A 16264-nucleotide genomic window follows, 5' to 3' on the forward strand; every position below is an offset into this window, starting at 1 on the left:
TGACGCTGAAAATTGGGAAGCAACAAACATACAAAATACACAAAATACACAAAAACCACGAGAACACGGTACAAATTGAATCAATGCAAATTGCCGGTTTGCCAAAAGGAAAGAAATCTAGCCAAGATACACCTACTTCCAATCAAAAGTAGGAACTTCAAAACCTCTCGTATCATCCCTCTGGAGCTGGTCGTCCGAGATGAGCTCATATTCGCCATTGGCATGCCTGACAAGAGTTCGTCCGTCTTGTATCTGAAGAATTCCGACTTCCATCGTGTTCAAAGCGAGCAGATTCCATATGTGAACTTCTTTCTTCTGTCCGAAGCGAATCACGCGGCCACTCGATTGGGTCATTGCGCTCTGATATTCGTACATATTGGTCGCAGCGAATGTGCCAAAGAAGATGACGTGGTTCGCGTTTTGGAGGTTTCTGGTGGGAATGTCAGTGAGAACCCTCATCAAAAAAATGAGCTAAACTTACAAGCCTGCAGAATTCTCTGTTCCCAGCTGAAGAATAGCCACTCTCTTTTCCTTCGCTGAAAATTCCCGGATTTTATTACGCGCGTTGCGTCCAGACATACCCACAGACACATAAGATATTCCTCGAGTCTCAAGAGCAGACGTGATCAGGGGCTCCAAATCTTTGAACTGGATGAAAAGTATCACTTGGTCGGTCTCAGGAATTCTGGTGCGATCTTGCAAAAGTTCGATCAAAGCTTTGAGCTTACTTCCGCCTGGAAATACAGGGGTTTCGACAGGCTGGCACATTCTAAAATAGGCTCCTGGAACCACATATTCTCTATCCACTGCCGCACGGCACTGGTCAGCAGCACATGTCTTGTTTTCTTGAACACTGGTGAGGCAGCCTGGGCAAACGACATGTCCACATTTACCCAGTACGCAGTATTTCTGAGAGGAGAGTCCCTGTGCCCTGCGGCCGCATCCATGGCAGGACACTGTAGCGTCTGTGCTTTGAAATTTATAAGCAGCTCGTGCAAATCTCAAAGACCGAAAACGCTCAACCAAGGCGAGAATGTTCACTCGAGCCTTGTTTGCCCATTGCCGCAACTCTTTCTCCCTATCTGATGTCCCTTCTGGTCGTGGTTTGAGTCCTTCGCTCTTAGCAAGTGACTTTAGCCGTTTCTTGACATTTTTCCCGGAATTCGTACTCTCTTTATGGTCGCTATCCTCGCTATATTCTTCGTCACTTGTGTCATCTTCGCTCACATCGCTGGCCGGAGCTGCTTTCTTGGGCGGTTTTGAGCCGGGGAGAAGCCAGAAATGTTTCCAGTCATCTTCCTGGTAGTATTCAAGGGCGTGATCAATCAGTCGACGAGCCGTCTTTGAAATGGTATTATCACCATAGTCATTTGAGTTGATGCTTGACATCAGAGCATCGAAACGAGGATCGGTCTGTCCAATTTGGTGATATAGCCATGAGACAGCTTTGAGTTGTGCTGCTATTTCAGAGCCAATAGTGGTAACCACCTCTAATCTATGTTCAACAAGCTGCTTTACTGTTGTGATACCGGCAGTAGCAGAGCTCCATTCGGGCAGAGCGGCGTAAATCGAAGACCTCTTTACCAAGCATTCTTCAGGGGTGTTGCACGTATCCACAATCTCGCTAACTCTTCCGCGCTGGTCATGGCCATACTTTTCCCTCTTTTCCATCTTGGCCTGCGGGTTGTACGATTCAAAGTACAGCTTCAACTCGAGATATAAAATCCTTTCAACAGCTGACAGAGTCACCGCATCATAATGTGTTCGCCATTTGATTCTAGGTATGCACGGGGTATTCTGAAATTCTCGTCAGCTAGCCAGGCCATAAAATACTGACAATTATTCTTACCTGACGCATGAACACATCAATGAAACGTTGAGCGAGGCAATTCCGGCGGAAATGCCACCCTTCGCTCGGTGGCTCGGTGAAAAAATGAAAATTTTCGGACTCTGCAGTGGTGAGCTAATGCTTCCTGAACGCATTCATTGGTTTGGGCTCTTACCTGAACGTTTATACTTGGCCTTGTCGTAATCTTCATCACCGGGCCTTCCGATGAATACATTTATCAATCGGGCCATACGTTCTGCTGCTGCAAAGCCTTTGATAGGAGGCGTTCCGGACAAAATCCACCGTGAGCGTGCTTTGAGGGTTGCCAACAAGGCATGTCGGTCTGGGTTCAGATACGTGAATTCGTCTATGACAAGCCTCTGAAACCGGTACATATGAAAAACAGTTCCCTCGACATCGCCCATTGACGTGTTGCTATTCTTTGAAATACCAAATTTCTTGCGCAACTCGTGCATCCGGTCCGGTGATGATTTGCCGGTGTCTGTTTTCTTTCCCTTTCTAGGCTGACCTGGAAGAGTGACAGAAGGGCCACTCTCAGCTTTTTCTGCGGCTTTTCCTCTCAATCTTCTCGATGGCAAGTAGCGATTATAAGCGTCCGTACCCCAGACCAAGTCTTGCTTCTTTTTGATCGCTTCCAAGTAGGCTTCTGAGCCCTCAGCCTGTAAAGTCTTCACTTGTGACTCGATTGACCCAGAAACATCTTCGAACCAGGCTTCGAACATTCGCACATTGTTCGCTTTGGGCGGGGGTGGTCCACCGGAAATATCCTCCAGCTTTTTAAAATAAGGTGCCCCTGAAAATGCCGACCATGAAACAAGCACGATATCAGCCCGCTGGAATTGCTTTATTGGAGTGGACGATAGTGTCTGGATATTTCCAATACACAGGACGGTGTAATGATCCTTCCCAAGGAATCGCTCAATTTCACTTTGCCACTGGTCGAAAAGGATGTCGGGGATTACGATACAAGTAGCTTTGAGTGGAATAGCATTCTCGCATGGTTGCTTTGCCTCAATCACATCTCCTCGGTGCCGGATGTCTATCAACCCTAAGATCACAGCAGTTTTGCCGAATCCGACTTGGTCCGCCAGAATTCCGCCTCTCGTTCTGCGATATACAATGACCTTCGCCTCCGCTCTCCAGTTAAGAGGTTTCAAAATTGCTTCCTCTACTTCTTCTTCGGGAAATGGAGGCATGGTATCAGATTCACGACACAATGCCCAGTGAAGGGAACGCAACTGATCCTCTCTCAGCTGAACTTTGAAATTTGGAGGATGCTCCGCTCTTCGGCCGTCTTGGTTGTTCAACACTCGAAAGCTTCCTGGTCGTGTTAAATCCGAGTCATCGTTGTCCGTCATACGCCAAAAGAACTCGATCCACGTGCTGCCGTTATGCCGGTGGGCAATTATCCGGCATGCTCGATGCAACAAAGTTTTGATGTTCAATCCAATGCACATATGGCCAGTCTCACTAGGATTAGAGTTGCTTTGAGGCTGAATTTTTGAGAAGAGGCGGAATGGCCAGGGCCTGAGTTTGTAGTCACGCTCGCACCTGGCTCCATCAACAGGATCCTCAACAGGACGCTCTCTTCCTCGGATGACTGTCCAAGCCATTCTGGGCTTTTTAGGAGAACAGCGCTGACACATCTCCATCCTGGCGTTTCTCACTGTTTCCCAACTCGTACGTGGCGACCAGGCTATGAATCGTGACCATATCCAAGAGAATTTTTGCATCTCGTCAAAGTTGTTAATGTCTACTACTTCCCAGTTTCGACATCGCTTCCACGGTACACGAGATTCTGGGAAAATATTTGCGGATACGGCGACCAGGGGAAGATAGCAATCGTAACAATTCGAAGATTGGATATCAAGTACCACTCTTGCATGGAGAATCCTACTACGAACTTTAACTTCATCGCTGGTGTTGGTCAAACTCATATAACCAGCATTCACCCAACGCCTATGAGAACCACGGACGGAACACGAATCAGAGGACAGGAGTTGTTGATACTCCCATTTATTGTCCAGTTTCAAAACGACATCTCGCTCCAAGTCATCTGCTTTTCTCTGTGGGCTCGGAGAAAACACCCACGAATCAAGTTGTGAGGGTCCCAATCGACGCGGATCTAAGAAGAAATAAAGAGGTTGCTGGTTGTCCGTGCTATTGACTCGTCGATGAAGTGACTGTGACGCTCCGCCGCAGTTGGGTATACGCTCGTACTGGCCACGAATATCCATTGCCAGATCCTGCACGACTTCATCCTCGCATTCAACGATAATATGACTCCACACTTTTCGGTGCGGCCCTTCTCCGGGGAGGCCACACACGTCTTCGTACGAAGGTGACAATTTCCCAGAACCTCGGATTGTGATTGTTTTCTCCTTGCGTGATAAAGGGGTACAGATCCGCCAATCTCCAGCCAGGATAGAGCCACGGTCATAGAAATTGTCCATTTTTGCAATTGGGTGACGCAGAACCTCTCTGATGTAACTTCTGGAGGGCTCTTTGGATGGCGGTTTCGCGTACAGGCACCAATGGAAACCTTGGTAATCAATCGTCACATGGAGAATCGAATTACAGCCTTCGTATAGAACTTTCCACACTTGAGACCTTTTGATCGACTGGAAAAAGCAACTATCACCACAGGCACGAGTGACGGCCTCGCGAAATTGATTCCATACAAGTCTACTCTTTTCATCATTCGCCATATACTCTTTCGACATCGCCTCATACATGGTCGTTGGTAACTCTGGAGGCTTTATCATGGCTGGTAACATCCATAAGAGCAAGTCACGAATTGTCTTTGGCTTCATTCGAAGCATGAGTTGAGACACAGGAATAGCCTGATAGTTGTGAATTGGATTAGCAACGCATACTGCACAGGCTGTAACCTTGCAGTCTTGACACTGATAGAGCCCGTATCGTGCCACTCCGTCCGACCCCTCGCAACTGCAAAGGCTAGCAGCTAGCCCGGCAAGCGCTTTGAGCTTTGAGATAAAGTTCCTCTCGAGTCTGATCGACGTATTGAAACTTCGATCGGCCACGAGGTATGTGTTCATAAGCGAGGGATCTGGCGAGCTGTCATTGCCTTGTTCAATAACAAGAGTGGATGCATCGGGCTTAGGCACGAGAATCGAACGTGACACTATGATCGCAGACAAAATGGCAGATGCAATCACGGGGGTACTCATTGCGTTGCCAGCTAGGTCTTGCATCTGAGATTGTGTCTCTCGAGTCAGAGATAAACGGCTGAGTGGCATTCCCTGCAAGATCAAGAGCTCGCGACCTTGGATTTGGCTGCCTCGAGCTGTGGCATATAACATTCCGCAAGGCGTGATGCATCCGATGATTCCCATCGGTCTATTGTCGGTGTCACGATCAACACCTTGAGAAATGTCGATGCAACGGCTATGAACAAATCAATCAGCAATCATTTTTTCTAGATTTTTGTTGTGAGTGAGTCAAATAGCAGCAAACTTACACCTTGAAACTGTTATCAAAGCCATGTATTGCCAAGGTACGCAAGTGGTTGACATCAATTGTATCCCAAACTCGTTCCACTTGAGAAAAGAACCATGGTCGATCCATCCATGTGGCCGGCCGGCATTTTCCGCCCTCTTGCCAGTGCGTGAGGGGCCTTCCGTTTCCAAAAGTGGTCTCTCTGCGCACGTCTGCGTGTCTGATGGTGTAGAGAGACCAGTTTGTTGTCGATTTGGGTTCAACTCGAGAAACCCGCTCGGTCTTTCGTTTCTCTATCACATCGTCATCAGCATCGATGAACTCGGTGAAGGGGGAACTTGCTCGACGCTTGAAACTTTTGAAAACAGAAGTCCATTCCTCAAGCAACTTGGCGCCATCGGGTGCTAGAGCTTTTTGAATGCAAAGCGCGTAGCATCTTTCTCGTGTCTGTGGCAGGTAAAAATCCTTGGTATCTACTTTCATGCTGCGGAAGTGGTATCCGATCTTTTCAAAAGCCGGTCCGATCTGACTCCACGGTGCGTTGCTGAGGTTCTCGAGGACTGCTATCCTAGGCTTGTGGACCTCGCAGTATGCTAAGACAGCCCGGAGAGTGTCATCAGATTCACCTCGTTGACCGAATGTTTTGCGCCAGTTGTTCAAATTCGAATAATCCACGCAGGAGAAGCCGGCAACAAGAAGGTCGGGTTTTGTTGGTACCTCACGTTTCGCACCATAAGCGGTGTGACTATTCCAGGAAGTTAGCAGGGTTGTCTTTCTTTTCAAAACTGTCATTCACATACGCTTCTTTCTGGTGCAGCTCTTTTACATCTTTGAAGAGAATGGGAGGATGGAAGTTTCTCTCGATGAAAGCTTGCTTGAACTCGACAATCTCGGCGCTAAACAGATGTTTGAACTGAAATGAAATAACTCCAAGTCGTTTAAATTCTATGAATAGTCACTGTTGTTAGTGACAATAAGATTGGGATATTTGGAGTATTGCCCACTTACGAGAAATGACCATTTCGAGAGCTAATATCGGACTTTCCGTGCCTGAGCACATGGTAGCTACACGAAGCTTGCGTCCATCAAGGGAGTCGATGACATCTCCGAGTTTTTGCCCAACAGCATGCAAAGTGATTTGCTGGAATATCTCATCCAGGTCGTGAAGAGGCGGTAAATCTCCTGCTAACCCATTCTTCGGCGCAAACCTGGTTTTCATTTGGTCGATGTAATCGATCTCAATGTATTCACTTTCAGACAGCGGCGGCTCTTCCACTTTTTGTTTTTTGTTTCTGCGAGTCTTTACAACTCGGACACTTGAAGGGCCTGCTGCTGTGCGGCGAGCTACGTCTGCCTCGCCATCGCTGCTCCTTACACTGGGCGAGTCTGAATCGAAATCTGAGTCAGAACTTGATTCTGGTGCTTTGCGTTTGATCGTATTCTGTGACATGGATTTTCGTCCAGTGGCTTGAGGAGCTTTACGAGGAGGCATGGTGGTAGTGCCTTTGGCCAAACCTCACTCAGGGCAGCCCAAATAGCTCAGCGAGATACAGTTTAGGTGCAGCACAAGCTCTGTATGGAGAAAAATTAAAAAGTTCAAGGTATGATTTAACTCTTCCTCTGCGCCGAGAATACAAATAATAAAAAAATGATTGTGTATTGGTGAGTAATGGAGTCTGAAGGAGAAAAGGTGGTGAGGATACAACAACACCATGGGAAATTTTTGTGGATGAGTGTCACAGGAGAAGAAAGAAAAATCCTCAGAGGCAGAAAATTCTGGCATGCTGGCCCCGCTTCCTCTTTGTGCGTTTTTATTACAAATGAGATAGCATGGCGTGCTGCCATGGCGATGAGGTTGGGTGAGGGTTGTGAGTATACAAACATTATCTATTGAGGGTGGGTGAACAGGGTTGACGATGACCTAGTGGCTAGTTGTGAGTATTTTTCACTAGTTTTAATGAGTATTCATTCTTTCTGTAGAGCAAGTAAGTTTATATTTAACATATTATAAGAAACAAACAGAAGAGAGTGTGAAATAAGCAAAAACAAACACACAAACACAATCACCTGAAGTGCAATCCCCAGTTCTTGAATCTGACTTGTCTTCACTGTTCATATTTCCTGGTAGAAAATACTTTCTTTTCTGTCCCATGGCAAATTTATCTGATAAATGGAACAAAAAAAATGGGTATTCATATTGAAAGTCAAGGTCAACAGAACAGAGTCTTGATATAAATACATTGCAAAGAGATCTTAAATCAATCAGTCCCAACTTGCGCCAGTTCGCCAGCCCAATTCCGCCGCCGATACGATGCCTATATAAAAACGAAACGACCCTAAAAACGAATTTTACTTGAATTTTCCAAGGGAACAACAACAAATATCATCGCATGCCCCCCTGTAGTAGTTGTTGCCGTAGTAGAAGAATTTGACTGCGCTCGACTGGCGGCAGAGCATCTATCTGTGCTTGTGGCATGCTTAGCACCTGTTGCAGTAGCTCTTCCTGCCCTGGCATTTGCTGAGGAGCTGCAGCGGGTTGCTGAGGTTGTTGCGGCGGCGGTGGTGCAAACGGGGTGTTGTGAATGGGTGGAGTTGACACCTGTCCTGGGACTGCTCCATAGGGTTGTTGGTAGGGCTGGTTTGCCGGCGGAGCTGTTGGCTGCGACGCCTGCTCAACCACAGAGCCAAGTGTGCTATAGTCGACGAGGTTCATGAGAAGTAGAGCTTGGAAAATAGCATATGCTAGTTGTGGTGCGGTCCTGAGGAGTTCCATTGCCCGCGCCGGATCCGTGACTGCCAACGATTTCATTTGTGAGAGGACGTCCAGCAGTTGGTTCGGAGGAAGTTGCGATAGCGTTTGAGAAATTGCATTGGGGCAGTCAAGGTGCGGCGGGATTTCCACACCCGGTGGTAGAGGAGGGAGAGAGCTCGGGTTTTGCATCGGCTGTTGTTGATATACCGGCTGCGATTCTGAATAGTCCTCTGGGACCGAGTCCTTTTCGTTGTTATGAGGCCAATCCACTCGGATTTTGCGTCCCATGATCTCATAGTCGTTCAGATTTCGAACTGCCGAAGCAGCAGCGTCGGCGTCTGAGAAGTCGGCAAACCCGTATCCTTTGGGCTTGCCTGTCTCCGGGTTCATCATGAGCCTGAACTTGGTGACCGTTCCAGCTGTGCTAAGAATGTCCTTGACCTGCTCCTCCGTGAGATCTAAATCTTTGTTAATATATATACACCTTGCAAGCGAAACCAGCTTCCAACTTACTGTAGGGAATATTCCCCAGGAAGACGCTCTTCCCTGTTCCTGGAGGCATTATGCGCGAAGCTTATTCGTCTGATATTGTTTCGAAGTGTATTGTTATGGGTTGACGCGCTCCTTGGTCTACAGAGCAGAATTGATTCGAAAAAACAACAGCCAAATCGCAAACAAAAAGCAGCTGCTGCCTCACAAAGCGTGTCGTGTGGGGATAAAGAAGCTTGCAGGAGTAATGCCCAGCTTCTCCGCCTAGGCTAGGCCGCATCGGGACAGCACCCGTGCCAACCTCGAATGAAGCATGTTCTCCGTCAGCAGCAGAAGCTCGAGATCTCCACTCTTGCCACAACAGCACCCTTCAAATCGCCTCGTTTCATCAACCAAAATGGCCGGCAGTCCGCGGGAACAGTGGGAAAGGCTTCAGGTGATTCTACAGAACCGCGCGAGAGGCGGCGGTGGTGGATTCAAATTTGGCGGAGGCTCGCCTATTGGAGGTCCGGCTGTTGCACTTGTTGCCTTGATAGCTGGCGGATATGCGCTGTCAACCGCTCTTTTCAACGGTGAGACATCATGGGATCGTTGGAGTCATGAAAACGGGTGCTAACGATGCCTGAAACAGTCGACGGTGGTCACCGGGCCATCAAGTACTCTAGATTATCTGGTGTGAAAAAAGACATTTACAGCGAAGGTACGAGCACATCCACCACCGATATTCATTTTCATTGAGACTTATACTCTACTGTGTTACAGGAACGCATCTTCAGATACCCTGGATCGAGACTCCGGTCGTATACGATGTCCGCGCAAAGCCACGAAACGTCGCCTCCTTGACCGGAACCAAGGACTTGCAGATGGTCAACATCACATGCCGTGTTCTATCCCGACCACGAATCGAAGCACTACCTCAGATTTACCGGACACTTGGAAAGGATTTTGATGAGCGGGTTTTGCCGTCTATTGTCAACGAAGTGCTGAAGAGCGTCGTCGCCCAGTTCAATGCTAGTCAACTGATCACGCAGCGAGAGAACGTTGCTCGTCTTGTTCGTGATAACTTGGCCCGACGAGCGGCTCGCTTCAACATTACCCTGGATGATGTTTCATTGACTGTGAGTTTTCTTCGTTGAAAAAAAAAGAAAAAGCAAAACATCTAACACTGCTTAGCATCTCGCTTTCTCCCCCGAATTCACCGCTGCCGTCGAAGCCAAGCAAGTGGCCCAGCAAGATGCACAGAGAGCTGCTTTCGTGGTCGACAAGGCCCGGCAAGAGAAGCAAGCGACAGTCGTCCGCGCTCAGGGTGAAGCCCGTTCCGCCGAGCTCATTGGTGACGCCATCAAGAAGAGCAAGAGTTACGTCGAACTTCGTCGCATCGAGAACGCACGCAACATTGCTCAAATCCTTCAAGAATCTGGCAAGAACAAGCTATACCTTGACACTCAAGGCCTGGGTCTGAATGTCAATGCCAATCCTGACAACGAAAAATAAATAAAAAAGGCGCCAATGACAAAGGAGGGGGGTTGATTCAGTCGTTTGATCATTTGATATCTATCTCTACTTTGTTGAAAACAAAAAAATCTCTGTTGTTTCTGATCTGTTGTATTGAACCCATCATGTATAAATAGTCTGACATTGGTACTAATGTAGTACTATGACTTCTCGTTATCACGGGAATGAAATAGGATATTCCTTCTCTTCTCAATATGCGTATGCCGAGCTCAATTCATTTACCATGGAACTAACTATATGAAATTATTCTGCGGTTGTGGCAAATCAATTGATTCGTTAAATAATCATTAAATGCTGTTACGGCTTCAGAAACGGTGTTACAGCATCGTGGCCACTGCGTTGACTGTTTGCAGGTAGGTAAATTCCAACTTCTCTCTAAATACAGTAATAAGCTCCATGACAAGGAACTAAATGCAACAGTATTGAAATATAGCAGGAACACGTTATGAAAAGACGCTTTGAGAGTGAGTGTATGCATTCAGGCTGCGAGCTGCTTGAGCCAAGAAAACACACATGTGCAGCTGGTACATCAAAACATGCATTAATCTTGCTTTTACACCTAAATTATTCATTCCAATAGCGGCTTAAACTACTGCTAAATAACATCACTTGGTAACTTTTCATGACAGTAATTGGCTTCTGGTTTTTTGCATATAATGGTGGTGGTGGGGCTTTTCGTTATCGATAAGATTTTTATTTTGAATCAAAAAGAATACTTCCTTCACCCCGCGTGCGCTGCTCTCAGACAACGAGGTCAACTTTCTTTTTCCTTTTCTTAATTATTTACAGACACCAGGGCTGATTGTCAGCTATATATAATTTATATCGAACCAGCGCACCCTCAGTCTGTTTGCAAAAGCATCATGGCAGAAGATATCCGGTTCGAGATGATCGACGTCGACCTCGACGTGCAAGAACTCCTTCTCACCGCGTCTCAACACGACCTTGCCAAATTGCGACAGCTTACCAGGTCCAACAACGTCGGAGCAGAAAACCCAGTCAATATCAAAGACCCAGAAACGGGCTATACACCATTGCACGCCGCAATCGCAGCGTGTGAACGAGACAACGACGACGAAGATGGATCCGCGACGAATGGAGTAAAGTCAAACGAGGGTACCGAGCAAGAAGAAGAAAATACGTTGGCAGCGGCGCGAGATACAGTCAAATTTCTCCTGCAGGAGGGAGCTATATGGAATGATCTGGACAATAAAAATGAGACACCGGGCTGCTTAGCAAGGAGGTTGGGGTTGACGGAACTATATGAACTCATGGTCGATGCTGGGGTGCGCGCAGAGATGCTTTTGAATTACATGGAGGGCTATGAAGAGCTTGAGGATGATGATGAGGATGATGATGAGGATGAGGATGAGAAGGAGGAGGGAGAGGAAGAGACCAAAGAAACATCCGATGAGCCTTCTACGCAAGAACCCCCAACTACAGAAGAAGATACTACTACTGCCGCCGCCGCCGCCGAGCCCGATGTCTCAAACAGCAGATATCTCCAGTCAAACCTAACCTTCCAAAACGACCGCCTGCTTGACGACGACCAAAACGGCGTTATGATGGCATGGGAAACCGATATCATGGCCAAAACCGCCCGCAAACTTCTTCCTCAGGAAGGTCTACGCGTCCTCAACATCGGACACGGAATGGGCATTATTGACGGATTCTTCCAAGGCCAAAAACCTGTAGCGCATCACATCGTCGAAGCACATGCCGAAGTCGTTGCCGAAATGAAGAGCAAAGGGTGGCACGAGAAGCCCGGCGTGGTTATCCACGAAGGCCGATGGCAAGATATTCTTCCGACGCTGGTTGGAGAAGGAGTCATGTTTGAGGCAATCTACTACGATACCTTTGCCGAATCGTATGCCGCCTTTCGCGAATTCTTGTCTGAGCAGGTCATCGGTCTGTTGGAGCCGAGTGGGTTGTGGGGGTTCTTTAATGGAATGGGTGCGGACCGCCAGATCAGTTACGATGTGTATCAGAAAGTTGTGGAAATGGATGTTTTTGAGGCTGGGTTTGATATTGAGTGGGAAGATATTGCGGTGCCGAAGCTCGATGGTGAATGGTCAGGAGTACGACGTCCATATTGGGTTGTGGATAACTATCGACTGCCTGTTTGCAAGTACATGGACTAGTATATTAGATATTACATGTACTTACGACTCAATGTTCAAATGTCATATCAATGATACTTGCCCTTGCATTCGGGCCTACTCATGAATTTCAATGTTATCTCAATAATGATCATGTCATTCAATGTCTCTAAAGTATGCACAGAAATGCTAAAACCGCTAAACCAACACGATTATGATGATGATAATAATAATAACAACGAATGCATTTTGCGAAAAAAAAAAGTGAGTCTCAGACTTTTTTCCTGTTATTACAATTGTATAAGGTCGACTTCAGAAAAGTCGGGCGGACTGCGACTGAATATCGTTCGATTCTTGCTATCCAGGGCTTGATATTCATTGCTAATCCAGATATGCTTGCTGAACCGCTGAGTGCAGTAGATCTCATCGTCGCTGACGCCGAGATCATCGCGGGGGATCCAAATCACAGGACGTTTAGCCCGTAAAGCCTCGTGCTGGAATGCTCGCTGCACCAGTTGGTCGCGTTCGTCTGGTGTCAAATCTTCGAGTTCATCGGAAATGCCGGCGAAAAGGGCACGTCCGATCGCTTGTGCGCCGGTGCCAGCAGTCGCTTCGGCGTCTTCGGCTTCAAGGGCTAGCTTTTCGCGCAGATCTTGAATTCCTGGTACGTCGCGTCCAGCGTTTGTTCCAAAGTATTTGGAGCGACGGACCTGTGATCGATCTGCCCAAGACACTGGTTTGGAGGCGACGCGTTTGCTGACGTTTCCAATGGCGTCTAGATTCTTGGTCAGGAAATTTTTCGAATTCTTCTGCCCTTCGTTCTCGGCCGTGATTTTTTGTAGCTCAATCTGTCCACTTTCATCTTCGCTACCTCGCTCATCTAGCTGCTGTTCGTCGTCTTCGTCTTCGTCTTCCTCGCACGCTAGTCCAAGGCGCGTGCGTTGGGCTCGTGCAAACTCTTCGTCTCTGCGGATGGCATCATCCTCCAATGTAATGGGTAGATAGCGAATGAGTGGGGAAAACGCTTCGTTCAAAAAGTACTGATACCCAATAGTCATGATCAGGACAATGATCATGATGATTGCCTGGCCTTGGCAAGCAACAGTGTTCTTGTCGTCTCTCACAAGGAAAAATAGACCAACCAGACACAGCTCCATCACATAGAGTCCAGTAAATAGCTGGTTGATGGCTTTGGGAAACAAAAGACCGCCAGTATCAAAGCGGAATTTTGTGACATAGAGCGTGTTGTACCGGTAAACGAACCAGAACAAGCCAAATGTAATGGAGTTGAATATCACAATCAAGGGAGCGATGACCAAATAAATAAGTCCTAAAAGAGGGTCAGTGAGTCTCAACTGACAATGCAAACCAATCCAAATATACTTACCGATGGATGCCAGTGTAGTATACACTGGGAAAAATGTACCCCATTTCCTTGTTTCCAAGTTCGTAGTACGAGCCCACTTGTTGCGAGCGGTGACATCGAACAACGGTCCAAGAATAAACCATTTGACCAAGCTCCAAATTTGAGCCAGAGCTCCAGCGCTGACAGACATGGCTTGAAGGATCATGTAAGAAAAGAAATAGTTACTAGATTTGGGAATGTTGGTGGCAAGAAGCGAAGGCCAACTAGTGATGTCTGCAACCGTGTCCAGAATCGTCGAGGAACTGGCTGCAATGGCAACCACAAGAAACACCTGAACAAAGAGGAACGCAAAATAGTAGTTGGAAACGGTCAACTCAATGGACATGCCAGTTTGCAAGCCCTGGGTTTTCGACAAGAATCGCAAAATGAATGGAAGTATAGCCATCAAGATCGCGAGGAAAAGCGGAGGCAGGACACCTTGAATAGCCGAAAAGAACCACTGAGGCAACTTTGATAGCCAAGCTAGCCATGACAAAGATCCCTCCAGGTAAGAGAGTTGAGAGAGAACTCCGGTAAAAGCAACAGGTATAGCCCAGCCAACCACCATACCGCAGACGACTATAATGATTCCACCACTTCGCAGATATCGTTCCCACCATCTGATTGACATGTTGTCCCAGATGACATCATCCGGCGAAATTTCTACTACTCGAGGAGCCATTTGCTTGGGAACGTGGTGGCTGACAGCTTGGCAAGCCATATGAGCAGCAACCTGGTGGTTGAATTGAATGAAAGCAGAATTCATTAGAGGGAACCTTTCCGGATGTTGCTGATCAATTTCAATTTCGACGTTTAGTCGTGCAACCTCCTTTCGACAGTAGTCGATGGTGTCGACTTTTTTACCTATCAAGGGCAAAGACGGCATCCAGGTGAAACCAAACAAGGGCAAGCGCATTGTTTCTCGATCCTTTTGTCGAATGTAGGTTTGCCACACTGGCTTTCCGCATTCTTGTTCGTAGTCTTCGTTATAAGCAACAGGGTACACGTCGCTTTTAGACTCATTGTCGCTATCAGTCGAACTTCCGTTACTCGAGCTCCGAGAGCGAGAAGCTATGTGCTCTTCTGACTCTGATAAAGCAGCATTCCTAGCTAAAGGAAGTTGATCAACCTGCGGGTTTCGTTCCGCTCTCAAACTCAACTTTGAAAGAGACGACGATCTCCGTCCCCAGCCGGGGCGCTTTGCGGTTTGTTGATTACCAGTGTTGTCTTCACTAAAAGGCTGGTGGTCTGATTTCACAGGTTGCTCTGAAGCATACTTGGCATAGCCAGGGTCGCTTCCTTGGCTGGACTGAGTAAAAGAATGAGTAAGATCACCACCATCGGCATTATGGCTGTCATTTGAGGCAACATGCTGACTCTCTGGCAAGGTGGCGAAGCCAGGAGTATGACCGAGTTGTCCATCAACACCCCCCTCAACCTTTTTGATACCTTTGACGACGGTCTTTCCAATAGCATTGGCACCACGACCTACGGTACTAGTGATTCCACCCCCAACGGCAGGGAGTAGCTGCCTTTTCCGTTTCCGATGGGATTTTTTCTTTTCGGATTGTTGATTTAGCTTCAAAGCCTCTTGAATATTGTGTGCAATTTGGTGAGGGTCACCGGAGCTGATGCCAGCTTCCATCGCCAACTGAGTAGCTCGCTTGTTCTCTTCTTTTTCTTCAGTATTAGCGACGTCTTTGGGCGTCTTCCCGGCCGTTTTGGCTTCGGCTTTGACTTGTTTTCTGTGGGCCTTTTTACACAGCTTGAGAAGCTCGGTCTCTGCAGCCTCTAGTAACAAGGCGAGTTTATTTCGTAGCTTGACTTTTTCGTTCAATTCATCAAAATCTCGATTAATCCAGATATTTCGTATTCCGCCGGGGAACACGTCGTAGAGTTTTGTCAAGGCCTCTAAAGTCAGCCAGTCCTTTGGGATTGCCGTGACAAGGACTGTAGTAGCGGAGGCTCGCAGCCTGTGCTGTGGTGAAGTCAAGTACGCCTGTCGAAGGCGGATGTAACCTCGAAGTTCGTCGAAAAAGACTGCACAGACATAGATGATGCTAAGCACTGCTAATACTAGGTGTGCCCAGTAGCGATTTGTGTGTTCCGGAGTGATATTTCCCCAGGCAAGTTGGTCCAGCCCAGACACGTTCCATCTAGTGTTGTTGGCATTGCTCATCAGGTTGTAGTCTTTCCCTCCGACCTTATTCAGCGGAATCAGGATGGGTAGAATGAACAGGCCCAGGGGCACGAAGATCTTCAGAAGCATGCGGAGATACCGCAGGAAGAAATAAGCATCCAGGCCACATTTCTGAATGAATTCCGAGTTCGACGTGCTGAATACGGCAATAATCCAGCGGAACAGGCCAGGGGGTGACGGTGCGGTTCGCTCGCGGTCTGGTACGAGGTACGTTCGAGGTTGACTGAAAGGAAATATTAGGTTAGATATCACGATCACGCATGAGGCCCATCACACGTACTATATTCGTTTCAATTTCCCCTTAAGGAGCATGAACAAGAGTGTTTCGATAGCAAAGACGATAAGGGCTGTCACCAAGGATGCCACAAAGGTCTTGAGAGAGATACCCTGGCTCCTGTGGCCAGTGCCATTGCCCTCAAGGGCGTGCCCTAGGTCTCTGATCTCCATGGCGGTGAAATATTTGTAGATTTACTGCGTGTAGACTTTGGCGTGGGCG

At 47.6% G+C, this 16264-nt stretch overlaps 5 protein-coding genes across 5 annotated transcripts; 2 read left to right on the forward strand and 3 right to left on the reverse strand.

Moving 5' to 3' along the window:
• Window positions 1–132: 132 nt before the first annotated feature.
• TRUGW13939_06029 (uncharacterized protein) lies at window positions 133–6800 on the reverse strand (the record flags this gene model as incomplete). The annotated part of the gene is made up of 7 exons (XM_035489186.1): window positions 133–430; window positions 482–1797; window positions 1850–1950; window positions 2004–5257; window positions 5331–6053; window positions 6109–6253; window positions 6317–6800. 7 exons carry the CDS (start codon window positions 6798–6800, stop codon window positions 133–135), a joined length of 6321 nt encoding a protein of 2106 aa, XP_035345079.1.
• Window positions 6801–7691: 891 nt separating this feature from the next.
• TRUGW13939_06030 (uncharacterized protein) lies at window positions 7692–8622 on the reverse strand (the record flags this gene model as incomplete). Its single annotated transcript, XM_035489187.1, has 2 exons — window positions 7692–8518; window positions 8574–8622. The coding sequence occupies 2 exons, from the start codon at window positions 8620–8622 to the stop codon at window positions 7692–7694; spliced, it is 876 nt and encodes a 291-aa protein (XP_035345080.1).
• A 324-nt stretch (window positions 8623–8946) lies between these two features.
• TRUGW13939_06031 (uncharacterized protein) lies at window positions 8947–10043 on the forward strand (the record flags this gene model as incomplete). Its single annotated transcript, XM_035489188.1, has 4 exons — window positions 8947–9121; window positions 9181–9249; window positions 9312–9667; window positions 9723–10043. The coding sequence occupies 4 exons, from the start codon at window positions 8947–8949 to the stop codon at window positions 10041–10043; spliced, it is 921 nt and encodes a 306-aa protein (XP_035345081.1).
• Window positions 10044–10927: 884 nt separating this feature from the next.
• TRUGW13939_06032 (uncharacterized protein) lies at window positions 10928–12205 on the forward strand (the record flags this gene model as incomplete). Its single annotated transcript, XM_035489189.1, has 1 exon — window positions 10928–12205. The coding sequence occupies one exon, from the start codon at window positions 10928–10930 to the stop codon at window positions 12203–12205; it is 1278 nt and encodes a 425-aa protein (XP_035345082.1).
• A 248-nt stretch (window positions 12206–12453) lies between these two features.
• On the reverse strand, window positions 12454–16215 carry TRUGW13939_06033 (uncharacterized protein; the record flags this gene model as incomplete). Its single annotated transcript, XM_035489190.1, has 3 exons — window positions 12454–13493; window positions 13551–15991; window positions 16049–16215. 3 exons carry the CDS (start codon window positions 16213–16215, stop codon window positions 12454–12456), a joined length of 3648 nt encoding a protein of 1215 aa, XP_035345083.1.
• Window positions 16216–16264: the final 49 nt, after the last annotated feature.

The sequence above is a fragment of the Talaromyces rugulosus genome, chromosome III (assembly GCF_013368755.1).
Source record: "Talaromyces rugulosus chromosome III, complete sequence".
NCBI lineage: Eukaryota > Fungi > Ascomycota > Eurotiomycetes > Eurotiales > Trichocomaceae > Talaromyces > Talaromyces rugulosus.